The sequence below is a fragment of the Lycorma delicatula genome, chromosome 1, assembly GCF_047948215.1.
Source record: "Lycorma delicatula isolate Av1 chromosome 1, ASM4794821v1, whole genome shotgun sequence".
Taxonomy (NCBI): Eukaryota; Metazoa; Arthropoda; class Insecta; order Hemiptera; family Fulgoridae; genus Lycorma; species Lycorma delicatula.
In genome coordinates, this window is record NC_134455.1 from 26,445,620 (window position 1) to 26,465,219 (window position 19,600).

A 19,600-nucleotide genomic window follows, 5' to 3' on the forward strand; every position below is an offset into this window, starting at 1 on the left:
CCTGTAATTAATTTTGTTCCTCTTGAGGAACACCTTTTTTTGAGGAATACAATTTTTCCATATACTTATAACCAATTCAGCAAAATAAGAAGCAGCTACAATAATGTTGGTAGAAGCAAAAACAGTATTCCAGTCTTGTTGCTTAAAAAATTCATAAAGACCAGAGTGGTAGTCACCTCATTGAAAATTAAACATAAGCCACTCAGATTTTTATTTATAAAATTACTTCCTTAGTTGTAATATAAATACTGAGAGGTCACGAGGTCCATCAGCTGACGCAAGACGATCAGTCTACAGGGTAACATTAAGCTTGATGTTAGAGAGCACTTATCCAGAACATATTCAGAAAATCCATAACATTTTATTATCCAGAACATTTTTACCACCCTTGGAAACATGATGATTAAAACTGTTATACTGAGGTAATTCTTGAAACTATAGAAATCAAGGTTTCTTTTTAGAAAAAAAAATGAGTGTTAGGTTTGATAGAATAGTTCATCCAATCAAGTCAGGGGCATTAAAATCAGCAATGATATAAACTTATCTATCAAATTATCGTTAAAATATGGCTTGAGTAAAACGGGGTGATATCACGACTAAAGTTATGATTACCCACCCAACAACAGATTGATTATTTTCATATCTCATATTCACTTCAAGCTATAAACATTCAATTATGAATTTCTAAGAAGTTGTAACTTCTGCGACAGCTCTGAATTAAAGACTGAACTGTAATCAGGGTATTGCCACCAAACACCAAATTTCTTTCCAGAAATATTAATATGATGACAGGTTCTTTGCACCACAAAATTTTTGGGAAAGTAATTGGAAGGCAGTGAACCGTCATTGAAGAAACTCAGTAACAGCAATAGAACATTAATCAAACAAAACTAATAATTATTTATTAATAAATAAATAATAAAATATTAAAGAATTATTCATTTTTCATAATTATTTATTATTTTTTGGATTATAATAAAAGTGTTAGGTTGAAATTAAGAATGAAATTTTGGTTAGGTTTGTTTGTGAATTTATTTGATTAATAAAGTTGATAATGATATCAAAATGACTATTACCTACAGACACAAAAATTCATCTGACTTAGTGCGAATTCCTCTGACATGATATATTACACAGAGGGATTTACAAGCCATTATTGAGGCTAGAAGTGCCCACCTTCTCAAATTTCTTAGCATTACTTTCAGAACAAAACACCTGGGTAAGTGTTAACAAACCAAAGAATGGAAACCAACACTCCAGAAGAACATACTAACAAAGCAGAAACTTTACCAAAATTACCTTCAATTTTTCTCATGCTGTAGTGCTGTCAGATTTAACAGATGAAATTCATTATGGTTATTTTTTTATCTGTATAATTGTAACAAAAAACTTTGGCATGTCACTGATTTGTAAATAGATTGTATATCTAATAAAGATATCTTATTTTAAGTCAATTTGTTATAGAACTTTTTCCTTACATTAAAATTATTATTTTTTCAAACAGCATGGTAAAAGTAATATATTTACCTTATTTATTATCATCATTATTTTGTACATATTCAATCATGTTCATTATTGTCTGATTAAGTGCAGATGCATTACACTCATACTCCACAACATAAAATTAATTAATTATAATCTGTTCTTTTGGTAGCTAATTTAGGGCATTTTTACATCTTTTACAACTGTAGTAGTGGGGCTAAACTGGTGATAAATAATGCTTTCCTTTTGGAGTAACAAAATGAAGGCTTTTATCTACCATCTATGACATATTTCTTATTAATTTTCCTTTTTTCCGAGCCTTACTGTATGATTAACAACTGTCCTATCTTTGTCGTTCACTTCCACATCATTGTTTGTCTCCTTCATATTTAATAGCAGCCAACAATAATTCTCCTCAGAACATTGAAAACATGTCCTTTTTTTCAATCTTAACCCTCATTATACACAAAACAAATTAAATTCTTTGTGGGGTAAATTGTGTATAGATTCTTTATACTCTCAAGAGATTAACTTGTTTTGTGTTAAGCCATCATGTCAAAAATCACTAGACCTAAAATAACACACTTTAAAGTAGTCGTCTACTAAAAATTAAATCATGCAAGTACTTGCTACATATAATATATACCCTCTCTCTCTCTCTCTCTCTCTCTCTCTATATATATATATATATATTATATATATATATATATATAGAGCTAATAAAAATGTATAACTTTTTTATAATATTTTTGGTAGATCTGGACAGTAAAGCTTTTTATATTGTTCATAAAAAATCAACTAAAACATGAGGATTATGTATCTGAATAGCAAGATTTTCTTTAAAAAAAAAAACTTCTGATAGATTTTGAAAATTAAAATTAAATACTCAAATCTGATAGACATTTTGTTCTATAGTATTCCAAGTAATATTTCTTTATGTTCAGGTAGTTCATTTAATACAATCACTAATAGTTTTCTCAAATCTTCATGGATTTTTTTACCTGCTGTTAGAAAATTTGAATTTCAACTCTAATAAATCAAATTTTTGTTATCATATTTTGGTTTTTCCCTAAATATTCCCATGAAAGGATAAATCTGTATTAAAGGTGGATTTCTCAGTTCTTGTATATGGCATTTCAATCATAAGAGTAGTTTGAATCTGCAAATATGGCAGCAATATTAAAAAAAATGGGCTTTTCTGTTCACTAATCCTAAAATAAGTTGTTTGTTGATACATTACAAATATCAAGTGCTTGTTATACTGATCAAATAAGTTTATTAATCTTTTATCTGATTGTGACTAATCAAATTATATAGGTATTAAAACACTAAAATCAATAAAAATACAGTAGTTGTATTAGATACTGATTAAGATAGAGCAGGAAATATTTGCAAATATGGTTATAGGCCTATAGTAAGTTATAAGATACATCTCTTCTCATGAAGCAGACAGAAGATGATTCAGAAGTTCTTTCTATATTATCTTAAATACATAACAGAACAAGGAAGTATATATGTGTGTAAATATGTACTTGTTTGTGTGTGTGTGTGTTTTGTGTAAGTTACATTACTGAGAATAGATGATGCATTACATTCCATAAGCCATGTGTGTTGCCTATCCCTACTTTACAAGAAATCCACTGTGAGAAAGAATGTAATACATCTGCAATCTATGTTTCACTATTCTTAATGTAATAACAATTATTCAGTCTCAATCAGGAACTCATAGTTAACATGTATAAAGTTTTTGTCCTGGACTCGTTCGATTCACATTATCCTATTGAAGTCTTTGTACAGAACTCATGGGGTAAAGTCGCTCTTCAGGACTCGTTCGATGTTACATCGTCCTACTTAAAGTCTCAGTCCTGGACTTGTTTGATGAACATCGTGCTATTAGAGTCCTATAGCAGCTCTCATGGGGTAAAGTCCTGCATTAGTTGACTTTTTCGATTTTGCATTGTCCAATTCAATTCATGTGCATTTGCAGATGATGATGTTAACAGTTAATTATTTATGATTACATGTATACTAATTGTAGTTACATTAATCGTAAAACGAACTTTATTTATACAATATATTTATTACTTATATTAATTTATACTATATATTATTATTATTATGCTTTTACGGCCAACATGGGACTACTTAAGTCAATTTTAGTTGGATCTTTTCTGAGAAAAGCGTGTTATTTTACTCTTCCGAGCTGCCTCGTATTTCTTCATTCGTTCAGATCTTGCTTTCTTTTCTTCATCCGTAAACACCCTCTTCGTTGTATTTTATCGTTTGTCTGTCTTTTGTTTAAATCTAATGCTTTTGTCTTTTAGCTTTGTAATTTTTCCAGTTTTATTCTGTAGGTCAGTCAGGGAAATTCCCAATTCTTTCATATCTTCTCTAATTTCTTTGATCCATCCTACTTCTAGCTTTTGGAACCAGAGCTTTTCAATGATATTTCTTGACAGTCTTGTTTCCGGTGTCCTTATGAGATGACCAAAGAAAGAGATTCTTTTTTCCACATAGTATCAGTAACAGGCTCTATTTCTCGATACACCACTTCATTTGGCACAATCCACCAATGGCCATCTTTTTGGTGTTTTTTATTGATACATGTTCTGACAATTCTCCTCTCTATTTTCAGAATTTTTTCAATTCGGTTTTTCTGAGTGATTTTGAAAAGGGTCTCGCTTTCGTAGGTGACTTCTGGCTGAACTACAGTTTTATAATGTTTCAGTTTTGTTTTAGCAGAAAGGCATTTATTGTTATATGTTGACCAAGTTAATTTTTGTGATTTAATCATTTTATTTGTCTTGTTTTGCCATGTCACTTTTTCATTTAAATTATAAGTTATTATTTCTCCTAGATATTGAAATTGTTTTACTATTTTAATTTTCTGATTGTTTACCGTGATGTGCTCTATTACCAGAGGATCTATGGCCATTAGTTCAGTTTTTTCGAAAGAGATATGAAGCCCTATCTTTTGTGCTAGGTTTTTAAGGCTCATGATTTGTGTTTTAGCTTCTTGAATATTATTTGCTAAAAGAGCGAGGTCATCTGCAAATCCTAGGCAATTTAGTGTGATGGAGTTTTTCTTAGTACCCATTTTTATATTTTTGGGATTTATTTCATACCATTTGCTCATGACAAATTCAAGGGTGCAGTTAAAAAGGAGTGGTGAGAGGCCATCTCCTTGCCTCAATTCAGTTTTTATGTAGAAGGGTTGAGAGAGTTCACCTCTGAATTTCACTCTGGACTGGGTATTGGTTAAGTTAATTTTATCATGTTTACCAGTTTAGGGTGAAGGCCCAGGTTTCTCAGAATATTCAGCATGGATGGTCAGTGTATACAATCATAGGCCCTTTTAAAGTCGACGAAGGTGATTATTAGTTGATTTTTCCGTCTTTTATATAAGTCCATCATAAGTTTTAGGGATATTATTTGCTCCGGGCAACCTCTCCATGGCCTAAATCCCCCTTGTTATTCCCCAAGTTCCAGTTCAAGTTGGTCTTTGCATCGGTTGTATATGATTCTCGACAGAATTTTGTATGTGCAATCCAGGAGAGATATGCCTCTGTAGTTTCCCGGATTAGTTTTATCCCCTTTTTTATGTAATGGATGAATGAGGGCTGTGGTCCAGTGTTCTAGAAGTTTTTCTTCGTTCCATATTTTCACGAGGCATAGATGTAGGGAAGTTTTGACTGAATAAACTGATGAGTGTTTCCAGACTTCTGCGAAAAGCTGGTCTTCTCCGCTTGCTTTGTAGTTTTTTATTTCATTTAAGGCTGCGAGAACTTCTTGAATTGTTGGCGGGTTGATATTTACCGGTGAAGTTATACTGTATATATATATATATATATATATATATATATATACATACACACTCCCACCCCACCTGGGCATGCATTAATATTCTTAAGTAATTTTGTACAATGATTATTAATTAAGTAACTTCGAAGTAATATAATTCTTAGAAAATAGTTATCTAAATGAATTGCTGTTATTAATTTGATATACTTAACGGTCAATGGTTTTATTACATTTCACTGAATTACAACTACGAGTTAATAAGTTTTCACGTTATCATGTATATAAATGTTAACATTTATAGATTTAACTTTAACCTTGATACCGTTATCTATGGTTTAATTTAAATATTATAAATTTGTCTACATATGGGCACGTGCGCCTTTTTATTATTATACTGTTGTTATGCAAGGTATGAAAATAAAAGTAACTGAATATCAAGTTAGTAACTGATTATATACATTTTTTGATTGTTTAAAATAAAGGACTGTTGTTGAGTTGGTGCATTAGTGCTTCATTGAAGAAATGTGAAAAACAAATTTTAACATTGATTATATTATCATGCTATAATTTGAAAATAGATCAATTATCTATTCGCTCGAATGAGAGAAAACATATAATAATAAACAGTTCACTGATAGCCTATATGGAGCAACTTACATCTAGGCACTCTAATCCAAGGACAAATAAGTTCTTTGACCTTCGACGCCATTGTTAGGTCGGTTAATACTCTACCTGTGCAAATTGCTTTTATCTCAGGTTGTGAATAATTTTTTTTTTATATATTTTAGACAATTTTAGTTAAATTATAATTTTAGCGTTTTTTATATTTCCCATTTGTTTTTACAGCATTGTCGTGATATGTTTTGCTTTTGTTATGCGTGGTTAGTTCTGGCTTTCTAAATAGATACTGTGAAGTTTAGCCAGTTTTTAGTTAAATTGCATAGTAATTACCGCTTCTTTAATCTTCAGTTTTTTTGTAGCATTGTAGTGGGTATGTTTGGATCGTTTTTGTCCAGAATTCAATAATGTTACCTAATGAAATAGCTGATGAAGTCCGAACAGTATCAATTTAAATATTAAAAAAACGTCATTAGTAAAAACTAAGTAGCCTATAAAAAGCGATTACTTTAAATGTATCGTATAATAGTCTCATCTGAATGTCCTCGTAACCGAAATTGTAGATAATACTGTTATTTCAAGAAATGGAATTTTAGCTTTTGCTTTCAGACTAATAAAACAATAAAAACTAGCCAAGAACTTTCATATCCAAACATAAAACAAAACCGCAAACAATTTTAAATACTACCGATAATTTTGAAAAAATGCTTAGGCGATAAGTACACAGTTTGTTTTATTAACAATGAAACTCCGCAATAGAAAAAAATGCTGCAACTGTTAACGAAGACGAACAAAACTTCAGCAGTCGGACGACCTTTTAAAGAATATAAATTTATTCAAATTATGTGAATATATATTGTTTCCAAAAAATAAATATGCTCTACCTTGGTTAATCAATGTACATAGTGTTCAGTTCTGAATACTTCCCAATGTTTTATTATAATCATTAACTGAAAATTAAGTATTATTAAATAAAAAACAAAAAGTAGTATAGAAATTAATCTTCTTTTACGGTTCATTTATATTGTGGTTCTATCTAATGTATTTCCTTTGGTCCTGCTGAAAGTTTCGTTATAAAATTTACTAAGCTTTCTTATTTGAAATATACTTTTGCAATTTCTATACCAACAATTTTCTTGATGTTGATTTTGATGATTGGCAGATTAAGAATTTTATTGTAAATAAAAGGTGTGATAAAATTGTGGCCTTTGTTTTTATGTTAGCAATTCTTATTAGTATATCAAAAGTAGTAGAACTAGCTGAACTAAAGGTATTATTTATGAAAGTAATTTTGTGACAGTAAATTTTTTAAATGTTATGTTTGCTACAACAATAATTAATCTTCATGTTGTTATGATGTGAAGAAGCTGATGGTTCTGTTTTATGTTTCTTCTATTTAATCTTAAATTTCTATGATAGGCCAAGAATGAACTCCATGAATTGCACGATAGTGAATTATGTACTCAGATCTCTTATGTTCAGTGTAAAATGGAAATATTCCGATACTGTTATGGTTTTAATTTTATAAAAGCACAAACTCGAGAATAGGCCTACAGGTAAGTAAATTTCTCAAAATTTTAACAATGTCGGAAGTGACATTAAATTAAGAATGTATAAATTTTATTGAATTCATTTTTAAGTTGTCATGGTATGTGTAATATAGAGTTTTACTAATTACAACTGAAAAGAACAGGCTGATCTATAAGGCAGATTAAAGAGGAATATTTTTATAACAATACAACTAGAGTCCACTTTTTATTGCAATATTTTAGGAGATATTTTATATTTCAGTCTGTACGTAACAGGCCTCCCGTAATATTTTACTGCATAGGAAATAGTTAAGATATACATTGAAATTAATGCTAATATTTGCATTTAAATTATTCTTTAATAATTTATGATTATTTTAGACCTAGCCAGATAATTTTAATATAGTAGTATTTTAACATAAACGGGTATGATATACTATCCATTGCGTTACTCTTAATATAATATTTGTATAGGTAGCCGTGATAAGAATATTAATATTAATGATTTATTAAATAATACATTTTATAAGTTAGAATTTTGAAAATTTGATAATAAATTTAAAAAAAATTGTTTTATCGTTTCAGGTTAATGAAAAACAGATTATAGGTTATGGGTTGTAACATCACAAATATATTTGGTATATAAATGATTTGCTTTGATCCCTAATAATTTTTAATTTGAGAATGGAACCACGGCGTGAGAAAAAAAGCAAAGCGAGGTCAACAAAAGTTGAAACTAAAAAAAATACGTGATTTGGAGTTACTACTGTAGCTGGACACTGCTACAGTATACAAGTGTTTATTAAAATTTTAAAATGCCAGTCTGAAAATACGTCTAGCAACGACGATATGAATGAGTGGGGAAATATAAATAAAAATAGTAGTATTCAAGAAAGAGAAAATAACATATCTGCAACTTCAAACGACGTAGATACTATTGATAATGCTCAAACTGATCAAACAAATTTGAGAAAGAGAGAAATAAAGATACAAGCAATGGAAGTCAATATCCCGATTCCAGAGGGCAACGGTCAACGTGAGAGAGAGAGAGAGAGTGAGTGTGTGTGTGTGAATACACACACATATATATATACATATTGCATTATATATTGTTACATTTAGAAAAAAGCTGACAACATAGTTGTAGGACTTTCCCGTCATGTTGCTTTTTTCTGATGCACGGCTTGCACACACGACGTAATTTAAAATATTTATCATTTTCTTTAAATATAATATTTTTTGTTTATTTAATTCAATGATTCTAACTAAAGCACGTGCGCATACCGTATTTCGTTCGCGTGGGTGTGGTGGTACTAGCGGCTACTTTAAATAATTTTTTAAACTTAAAATATTATTAATCTATTTAATACTACCACTTACCTGTGACGTCACAACATAGCAGATGACTACAACAGCTGTACATGAGTGCTACACTAGCACTAGTTGTGGTGAAAGGGGGTACTAATGACGCACTATACCCACTTAGCCACTAGTTTATTTAGATAATTTTTTGGGTGGGGATGCGATTTTGCAAAAAAATGTTTTTGTAAATTTTATTATTTTTTAATTGTTAACAAATGTATAAGAAAAATAACACCTTTAATAGGTGAAATTTTGAGATGCTGACCTTGCTATACAATTGATTTTAATGTACAGCTTCACCCCCTTCATCTTTTGAAAATTTAATGGCATCAATGCCCTACATATAGTAGTAATTTGACCAAGTTTCGTCAAAAATCGGTCCACTATTTCGGGAGATATAAAATTTGTTACACTGAACACACACATGTACATAAATACATCCAGAAAATTTCCATCCAGTTTTTTGGGTTCCTTAGGTGTCAAAACATCAATATCCAATAAAAACCACATATGCCCTAACTGAACCGATTACAATACTTTCCCTACTAAAGCTGTAGCTCTGCTATAATGCTAGATGGGAAAGTAAAAAATTGATAGTAATAAAAGAAAAGAATGTATAATCAAAATTATTATTTAAAAAAAAAAAACATTTTGAATTGCAAGTAAAAATCTAATTTTTTTATAATTAAAAAATTTCATGCTTAAATTTTAAAAGAAACTGTTTCATTTGCATCAGCTTTTGGTTTTGAAATTTTACAAAGTATTTTAAGTTCATTTTGTATTACAACAAGAGACTTGCCTTTTGTTTCTATCAGATATATATACATCAAGATACATCCAAAAATATTTATAAAGGATAATAACCAAAAAGAAAAATACATCCCAAAATTTGAATTAATGAAATAAAACATTTTTAATGCAATCAGTGAGAAAATACACATTGCTATAGTAAATATGCCTGATGCAATGTTTTTAATTCCATTTGGGAATATTTCACTTTGATAAACTGGTGAAATAGGTCCGAGACCAATACTTGTAAAAACACAATATCCACCAGTAGCTAACAGCACAATCCAGCTGTAATCAGAAACATTGAAAATTCTTTTCTTCTGAACAAAGAAATAGACCCCAGAAACTAAATGACTGATACCAGATCCTCCTGCTGAAATCAAAAGTAGTGGCCTTCTTCCAAACTTATCAACAACTAATGTAGAGAATACACTTAGTATTAAAAAAATTAAACCAAGGATAATAGTGCCTTGATCTGCACTAAATATGGTGCTTTCTGCTGAGGACAATATTTCTGTTGCACATGCATACATAACAGACCTTCCTCCAAGTAATCCAGTAAATACAATAATAAAGAATAAAATTACACTCATTCGGCAAACTGGATCAGTTACTAATGCAGAACAAGGCATTTTTTCAGCAGTTTGCTCATGTATAGCTGCTTTAACTGACTTTATTTCATTCACTATAAACGTGTCATTTCCACTTCTTATTTTTCTCATTTCTGTTTTTGCCTTTTCATATTTTCCTCTCATTACAAGATTATATGGAGATTCAGGTATAAAATATAATACAAATGCTAACACTGCTGGTAAAGAAATACAAATGTATGAAAAAGTGTTATATGAAACATATGGTGCTATAGAATATGATGAAACAATTCCAAAAAACCACATAACAATACAAAAAGATGTGATTTTTCCTCTAATCTCAGGTTCAGCAATTTCTCCGAGATATAATGGACATGTGCTGAAAATAATTCCCATACACAGACCAAAGATTAGCCTTGCAAGAATCAAAATTTTATATGATCTTGTTGCAATTATTAAACACCATCCGGTTATGTACATAGGAAAGATTGACCAAATCACTGGTTTTCTGCCAAAGCAATCACAAATAAATCCAGCTGGTATTGGTGTAAATATATCTCCTATTTCTAGAGAAACAATGACCCAAGATCCTTCATCTGCAGTCATGTGAATTTCAGAATTGTTAGATAGAAGACGTATCACCACAGGTGCTGACCATCCACAAGCCATTCCAGCAGCAGCGAATGTTGATGCTACTACAAAAGGAAATGTCAACATTAGAAAACACTGTTGTTAGAAATATTGTTTTTGAAATACTTTTATACTATAAAAACTCAGTTTTTCTGCTTTCTCATGGTGTGACATAGACATGTATTAAAAAAAATTGTGACTTAACATATTTAGATTACATTGCATATTATACTTGTATATTACTTAGAATTTATATACTGTACATGAATTATGTTTACATATCACATGTTGTGTATTATATATGCAAATATTATACAAGAATGTAATATATTACTTTTGAAATTGATTTTTTCACAACATAATTAATATAAACAAGTATCCCAGTATACCTTTATTTCTTGTTTCATGAAAAATACTTACATTTCATTCAAATGTAGTGTGTTAAAAGTGAACCTGTGTATCTATCTTATGTATTTCATTTGAAACGATACAGGTATGGAAATGAAAGTAGGTTGTACAAATACTGACTGGAAAACAGATCTTATTAAAATAAAATATCATAAATTAAGCTTTTACCACTATCTAGCTAATGCAATAAAATACGTTTAATTATAGTTTATAATATTTTAAAGCTTAGTAGGTTTAATAAGTTCTAATTTGGCTAATTCACCTCAATCTATTAATTCTTGTACTTTTATTATCTTATTTTTTTTTTTTAAATACAAAATTCAATTTTTTCATGTTTATATGATATTAATACATTAATGAAATGCGATGTCATTGATTGCTACTGACTGCCAGGGCTGGTTTTTATTTAAATTATAGGATTGATATTCTACAAATATTTCTGTCTCTATGGCAGTTAAAATGATTTCAGCTCTTTCATCTGTAGTTTAAACATGTATCTCTGGTCTACTTAAGTGCGTCCAGAGTTCCTGTGTTTGCGTATGGTGAGAGACGGCACGCTGAGGTGTGTCGTTTTCAATGATGCACTGAGGACTCCAAGGGTTTAGATAGGTCCTGATGAAGAAGAAGAGTAAGAAAAGACCCGGTGCCACGTTACGGCTATTCGAGGTATGTCGTGGTTTCCAAATGGGCAAACAGAAAATCACTCAAAAGAGCTGACACCGGCGAGCCGACCTGCCATGCCGGACGTTCAACCGGTAGGCGGAGAGGCTCGTTAGAGTTTACCAGACACTCCCCTGGGTGGCGCAATAACAACCAGTCGGACCGGCTCAGGGGAGTAGAGAGAAAAAAAAAAAAAAAAAAAAGGCTCATCTTTAACTGGTAAACGTGTTAGGTTAGTAACGAGTTATCCTATTCTTATAGGAGTTGATGCGAATACCAAATCGCTTCTTTATCACAGTGGGATCACTGACGATGGCGGCGAATTAATCGAAGGTTTCATCGCGCAGCATCAGTTTGATGTTTTCAATGTAGCCGGCGAGTTGACTACCTTTGCCGGTGCAGTTGGTTTGCGGAGGGCCTTCCAAATTTGATGTTACCATTGGTAAGGATATTCTTGGTAGGATTCTGAATTGGTCGGTAGTCAATAGTTTTCGGTTGGGTAGGTGGGCTGGGCGATGTCTAAAGGGCTGATGTTCCTCTTCAGTAGAGGCGTTTTCTGCACAGGCGGGCGGATTGGCTTAAGTTTTTTAACATTCTTGTGGTCAGCCTGCGAGTTTACTCGAAGTCTGGACGAGGTCCCATTAGACGACCTTGCAGAGAATTTCTCTTCTGCGATAGTTGAAGCCGCTGAACACTCTATTCCCAGAAGTACGGGTCAAGAGAGAGTAGCTGGATAGTGGACTTGGGAATTGACTGCGATGAAGCGGACTATGAGCCCGCTCAGGAGAGCCGCACAATGTGTCCGGATGATCCGATCCTATAATTCCTTCTATCAGTCTATCCTTCTATCCTAAATCTGTCAGTTCTAAAAGCAGCAATACATCCACATCAGAAACTGTTCACTAACAGGTGTGATACAGAGAATGTGCCTTCATATAATGAATGCATTACGAAAAAGCACAAATTACATCCTTATAAGCACTGTTCATACAAATTGTTATTCTGGTAACCGTATTTTTCAAGTTGCAAACTTATAATCCTGACTTTCAACTACGGGTAAACTTCCGATATTAACATTTCAATACCTTTTTTCAAGAGCTCTAAGAAAACAAGTCGCAAGCATTACACTTTTCCCATCCATTTTCTGGAACACGCACCACATAAAATTTTTCTGGTAAAGGAATAAAGGCAGCAAGAAAGTTATGGAAAGCATACCATCTAAAGCAAGCATACCGTCTAAACATACAAATTCATATAATAACTATAATAGTCATAATTTAAGAAGGTTGTAGCTTTAAAAATAATAAAACGACAAAAAACAGTTTTAAAATTGTAGGAGATTTAATTCTAAATATAAAGTGTTATTCCACTTTTTTCTGTAATTCCTAACTTTTGGGTGATATTCAACGATCTTTGTAAAAAAGTCTGAACATTTTTAAAAAGTCAAACTTTAAAAAGATTATATCTCGAAAAATATTAAAGTTACAAATGAAGTATTGGGCTGAAATTATAAGTTTAATGTTAAGTAAAACACATTCATACAACCAATTTTATTATAAATCCTAAAACTGCAGTGCTATTCGGCAATTTTTGAAGAAAAATCGAAAAACCAAAGATGGGATCGTTGATCCCATCTTATTATGTCGAACATAAATTGCGCAAATTCTGTCACATTAATCCAGCAGGTCACGATTCTGACTTTATTTGATCTAAGCCACCACGCTACTACTTTAAACAGTTTAAGCTATATTCATCTGTTTCATTAAACTGAAAAGCGGGTTGATAAGCATCAATGATTTCTTTTCGCAGAAAACACATTATGAATGTTCTCTAAAAATCATACGCAATAGATAAATAGTTTCCTACAAAGATCGAGAAGTTTTATGCATCTGACTTTATCTTACAAATCTATTCAAACATTTTCCTCTTAATTGAACGATCATATTTTAAAAATATATTTTCTCTTAAAACAAAAGATAAAGTAGTATTTCAATGATTTCGTTAACCAATACATTTACAAAACATCAGTTAACTAAGAAAAAGTAAATCCAATATTTTGAATCTCCGAGTGATATCGTCTCTGCCTTTTATTCAGAGGTTCCGAATTCCGAGCCTCGAGCAGTTATGGGATTTTTCATACGTAAAAAAAAAAAAAAATCATTAACATCAATCATTGTAACTGTTATTTGGCGTCAGCCTGTTTCTGTATGATAAAAAATATTTAAAATAAGGGGTGAAAAAAGTAATTAAAGGTAATAGAAGTCGTATCTGACTATATTCGCGGTGGGAATTCTTGATTAAGACACACAAAAGTACTTCGGTTCTCTGCAGTGTGAAATTTCCGATTGTCTTATTAGACAATGAGTTCTAGTGGGCGGACAAGTTCATTTTGTTTGGAAAAAATATTCCTACGAAATACATTATGTCATTAGTCTGATTCCATAAATAAGAATATTTTTCCTGGATGCACAAAAAGAGCTTTCAGATGGTTGCTTGATGCCAATAAATATGAAATAACGTACAATGATATCTACTAAATCAACAATTCTAATTCATTAATAAATGTGCATCCTTAAAAAGAAGATATCTATATCTACATTTCGCCTCCATTGAACCGGACACTCTATGTCCAGACTTGAGGTGCTGAAATACTTTTGTTATGTTACATTCGTATGTTATAAAATTTTATTTTGATTATTATATGTAAAACATTACCTGCAAATCCAATCAAATACTGTTTCAGATGACTACTGGTCATTCTCATCAAAGTGAAGTTACCTTTTGAGCGGTTACAAAAAAAATTTCAGTAACACGTGTAAGTACTTAAGTTATATAGGTGAACAATAGTCTTTGCAGCATATAGATACAACTTCCTAAATCATTTACTTAGTATAGCGAATTAATATGATAAGAAAACAATGGTAAAACTGTTAACAAATTTTTCTGTTATTAATTCTACACGGGAGATAATAATTGCTAAAACAATGTATAATATGATAATAGATATCAACTACTTATACCTTTCAGTTTCTATTTTGATTTCAGTAATCAAATAAAGAATACCTGTAAAGTATATGACTTTTTAGCCGATTACAATTAATCCTTTGGTGATTACTTCAATGCACGTGTATAGATAATGTAAAGCAAATAAATGTAAATTAAATTTTGTAAAAATAAAGTAATTTATAAAGTAATCTATGGATTGAAAAATCTTCCATATTAGATGCGCTGGTTCTCACCCTAAATGATAATATAATAGATTATTATTATGTTATATCATCAAATAAGAGATTGTTTCGGTAGTATTTCCGTTACTGTCGAATTTTCATTATTGTTATCTCTCCGGTCAACATAAACTAATTTTTCGACTGTGTAAATTATTTTGTTCTTTTGCTTTAGACATCCCTCACCAATAATGAATAATAGTTTGTTACCTGTTATTTTCTATTGTAATTGTATAAGTGTACTATTTTACAATCAATCAATTAATTTTTTTTTGTAACATTAACCAAAATTTATTATTTATATAACATTGTACATTAACCTGAAAGGGGATTATTCAATTTATTATTCTTGCTTTCTTTAAAACTTTTATTATCATCAAACATATCATCATCATGTACTAATTGAATTTTAATGATTCCTGGTAAATTAGTATTAAAAAATGATAAATTAATAACTACTTAGAATCCTGGGAATCTAAAACAGGTAGCATAGCTCACTCACATACACAACACCCAACACACACACACACGCGCGCGCGAACTTATTTTTTTTTTTTTTAACTGAATTTTTATGGGCATCGACTTCTAAGGTCATTAGCCATCGTCACATTCTTTAAAAGTAATTTATATCACCATCTGGATCGTCATATGTAAGGGTGTAAAGGGCCCTTATATTTTATTTAAAAGCACAAACTACACAAAAACATTAAGACACAAAAGACAAGTACAACACACACCACTTACGGGGTGTAAAGGGCCCCGATATTAAAATTTGAGATAAGGTTCTCAAAAGACCATGAAATTAAAAATATCATCTTATCAATACCATATCTTTCTTTCTTTCTTCTACGAGTCTCGTTTATAGTTTGTTTAAGCACCCTCGGGGCGACCAGAACCGCCGTTGAGCAGTATATCAGTCGCGCCAGGGTGCCGTGGCAGTTGAATCCTTCTTATAAACAGGCTACAGGCATGCACCGCGCATACCCATAGCCTCGCGCCCTCAATCCACCCTTGAGGGTCCCCCATGCCATCATCGGACACACCCCGACTCACTGCTCTTGAGTGCAGGTGAGCCAAAATGGCCTACGCAAGAGGGCTACCTCCCGTCACTATACGTGCCACGCTTCGAGACTCCCTTATATATATATAACTACCGCTTAGAGATTATTTTATCACACCTTTAAACTTTCATATTATAGACTTTTAAGAAGTCCACTGGCGTGTAAAAATGCAACTATATTTTCTTCATTTCCATTATCCAGATCAGCAGTAATATTATTTCTAAGACAGAATCTCTTTCTGAGGTCCTCATATATGTTACACTCTTCTATTAGATGCTTGATTGTCAGTGTTTTATTACAAACACCGCACATTGGTCTCACTTCACCGGTTAACAAATATGAATTTGTTAGTCGCGTGTGACCGATTCTAAGTCTGGTCACCGCTACTTGTTCACGTCGCTTTTCCATTTATATGGAGAAGTTTTAATTGAGTTTAATTTTGTATTTAAACTCCTCCATTCAGTATTCCACTTGTTTTTAAATACGTTAGTTAGACAGTTTTTAACATCTGCCACTCTTACAGGAAATGCATCCAAATCATCGCAGACTGTTGCCTTTCTGGCAGCTTCGTCTGCGATTTCATTACCTGTAATACCAGCATGCCCCGGAGTCCATACAAATACGCATCGCTGTCCTCGTTGATTTAGAACGTATAAAATGGACAGGATGTTTGCAATTAGGACATCCTTAATGTTCTTGTTTCGAATTGCGACAAGTGCACTTAAAGAATCGGAACATATTAGCACTCTCTCTTCACAATAGTGTTCAGTGTAGCGAAGAGCTTGCTGAATTGCAGTGAGTTCTGCCGTATAGACACTGGCCACATCTAGCAGTTTCCAAAAGTGAGCTTCTCCATTTACATATATTGAGCATCCAACACCATGTTCGGTTTTAGAACCGTCAGTATAAATTTTAATATGCGAACTTATTTATAATAAAAATAGTTATGTGTTAAAATTAAATTATATATCACATAATAAAAGATAACATTTCGCTTTGTTATTTTCTTATAAATAATAAATATGTTCCAGCACGCTGTAGCGTGTGTTGTCTTATAAAAACATTAAATTTCTTAATATTTTTATTTATTTAACAGTGGTGCACTAAAATTCTCACCAATCAATAAATTTCTGACGATACTATTACGTACTTATTTATATTAATTTTACAATTACGAGTACATAAACAAAATTCGTGGGGATCTGTTGTTTTTATCAAGAACTAAAAGTTTGTATTTTTATTATTATTTTCCTGTTTAATTATTTTTTCAATTAGATTGATGATGATGAAAATTGTTATCGAATTACCGCCAGAAAGCAACACCATTTATACAATCTTGGTTTTAGATATTTTTTTAACAGAAATACTGCTTTAATTTACCGAAGTATTTTATTTGACTTACTCATTCTGGCATACTTACCATTTAATTGAACATTCGAGAAAATCATAAGGTCTGTCGACCATTAATCCTACCTTAAGGTAAGATAAGGCCTTTTTCTCAGGTGTTATCAGAGGATTTACATTAGAACCATTACACGAGAAAAGTCATTAATTAAAGTCACGAACAGGAGCGGTTCCAGAACAAAACTCTGGAATAAATTGTCTTAATTTCTTTCCCATCCGAATAAAGACCTAAAAAATCATAAAAATCATATAATAAATGATATTCGATAGAGTTGAAGTTATTCAATTTTTTGTGTTATCTTTTTTAGTACTGTAACAAAAGAAGGTAATTATGGATTTGATTTCTATCAGAGATTTTGAAAATGACACAACAACTGTACAATTCATTTTTTCTAGAAATTTGTTTTCTTTATGAATTACAAGGACAATTTTACACAAGAAAATAAATTTATTTTCATGTTTCTCCAAAACCCATACGTTTTACACACACACACACACACACATGAGCTCGCGTTCATATACCTCTATTTCCTACTTCTTTATTGCTCATCATAACTAGTCTACACGTTTACTACTTTCTATTAGCGGTCTGCTCTTAGAGGCTACTGGAGTTCAGAACACTTATAAGTTAACGTTACATACCGTGCCTGTTAATTTTTGTTACTACTCCATAATGCGTTCTCTGTTCATCTACAACATTATTGGAGAATTCTAATTGGTTTAACACACAATTATATGTTAAATATTTATACATTTTTAATCTCTATGTTTTTACCTTTATGCTACCTTTACCTACCTTTATTCTACCTTTCAAAGGTAGAAAGTAGCATAACTCAGCTGGATTATCAAGATACAGCGCATTCATGAACGCTTAAAACTTTCAGGGCTCTTTTTTACTTCTAAATTTAATTTCAAGTATTTAGAAGGAGCTCAATCATTTTCGTTTACTTCTCGAGAGGAGACGAATTTTGTAATTAATCAAAGATCTCTAAGCAAACTAACTTTTCACGCTCTTTCATTAATATGACACGTAATACAGTTAACCTATTTCATTAAGGGTCCCAATAACTAGGAGTGGTCTTAATCCCATGTCGAATTTTAAAACCTACCGACCATTATAATAAGCCTTTTCTTCTACGGGAACAAACAACTCTTTGAGAGGAAAAAATATTCCTGATGAATCTTATTTATATCTTAATTGGCGCAGGTTTTTTAAATTATATTTTTTAATAACAATGTTTAGTAATTCGATGATACAATTTTTAAACTCTCATATTGACTAATAGTTGTCATTCAGTTTACATTTCAGTAACATGAAAGAACCTCTAAAAAATTTTTATTTGTTAAAAAAGTTGGTAACTTAATTCTTTCAACCTACCAAATTAAAAAAAAAAATTCTTAATGAAATCTTTTATTATACCCCCTACATCCGACCTCGCTAACAATTTTTTTTACATATTCAAAATGTTGCCTGTCTGCACAATTTATCTCAATTAGTTGCTAAGCATAGGTTTGTTGTTAAGGATAAAACTAATCAACACAGAAATTATATGGAGGGTATATCAGTAATAAAGCAATCCGTCACTACTTGCGGGGGTTACGTTTCGCGAATGCCAAAAACGCAATACATGTAAACCTAACTTTAAATCTTAAAGTTAGTTTAAGGGTTTATTAACCACGTAAGCCTCGGGGTTATTAACCACGTAAGCCTCCGTGACGCAATTGGTAGCGACCTAGCCTTTCATCCGGAGGTCCCGGGTTGGAATCCCGGTCAGGCATGGCATTTTCACATACGTTACAAATCACTAATTTCATCCTTTGAAGCAATACTTAACCGGGTCGTCCCGGTTCCGGAGGTAAAACAAAAAAAAAGTTCTTAAATCACAAAAAAATGGATCGTTACACAGAAATAAAACAGCAATACGCGATAAATTCTTTCTAGTAAGTACATCCAGATTAAATAAATATTTTAAGTAATTTTTGCATCCGACTTTATTGTGAAACATTCAATGTTCAGTAACATTAACATTACAATGTTTTAT

General features: G+C 31.5%; 1 protein-coding gene across 1 annotated transcript; it reads right to left on the bottom strand.

The window, feature by feature from the left end:
• Window positions 1–9,493: 9,493 nt before the first annotated feature.
• On the bottom strand, window positions 9,494–14,815 carry LOC142318062 (facilitated trehalose transporter Tret1-like). Its single transcript, XM_075354585.1, has 2 exons — window positions 14,585–14,815; window positions 9,494–10,866 (listed from the first exon to the last, which is right to left on the bottom strand). Exons 1-2 carry the CDS (start codon window positions 14,631–14,633, stop codon window positions 9,494–9,496), a joined length of 1,422 nt encoding a protein of 473 aa, XP_075210700.1. The 5' UTR covers window positions 14,634–14,815.
• Between the last annotated feature and the right edge of the window lie 4,785 nt (window positions 14,816–19,600).

What these genes read in the sequence shown, in the direction of transcription:
- LOC142318062 (XM_075354585.1), bottom strand. Translation starts at nt 14,633, where the DNA reads ATGAGAATGACCAGTAGTCATCTGAAACAGTATTTGATTGGATTTGCA. An exon ending in GTATTTGATTGGATTTGCAG is followed by an intron (nt 10,867 to 14,584) that starts GTAATGTTTTAC and finishes TTCCTTTTGTAG; the next exon opens with TAGCATCAACATTCGCTGCT.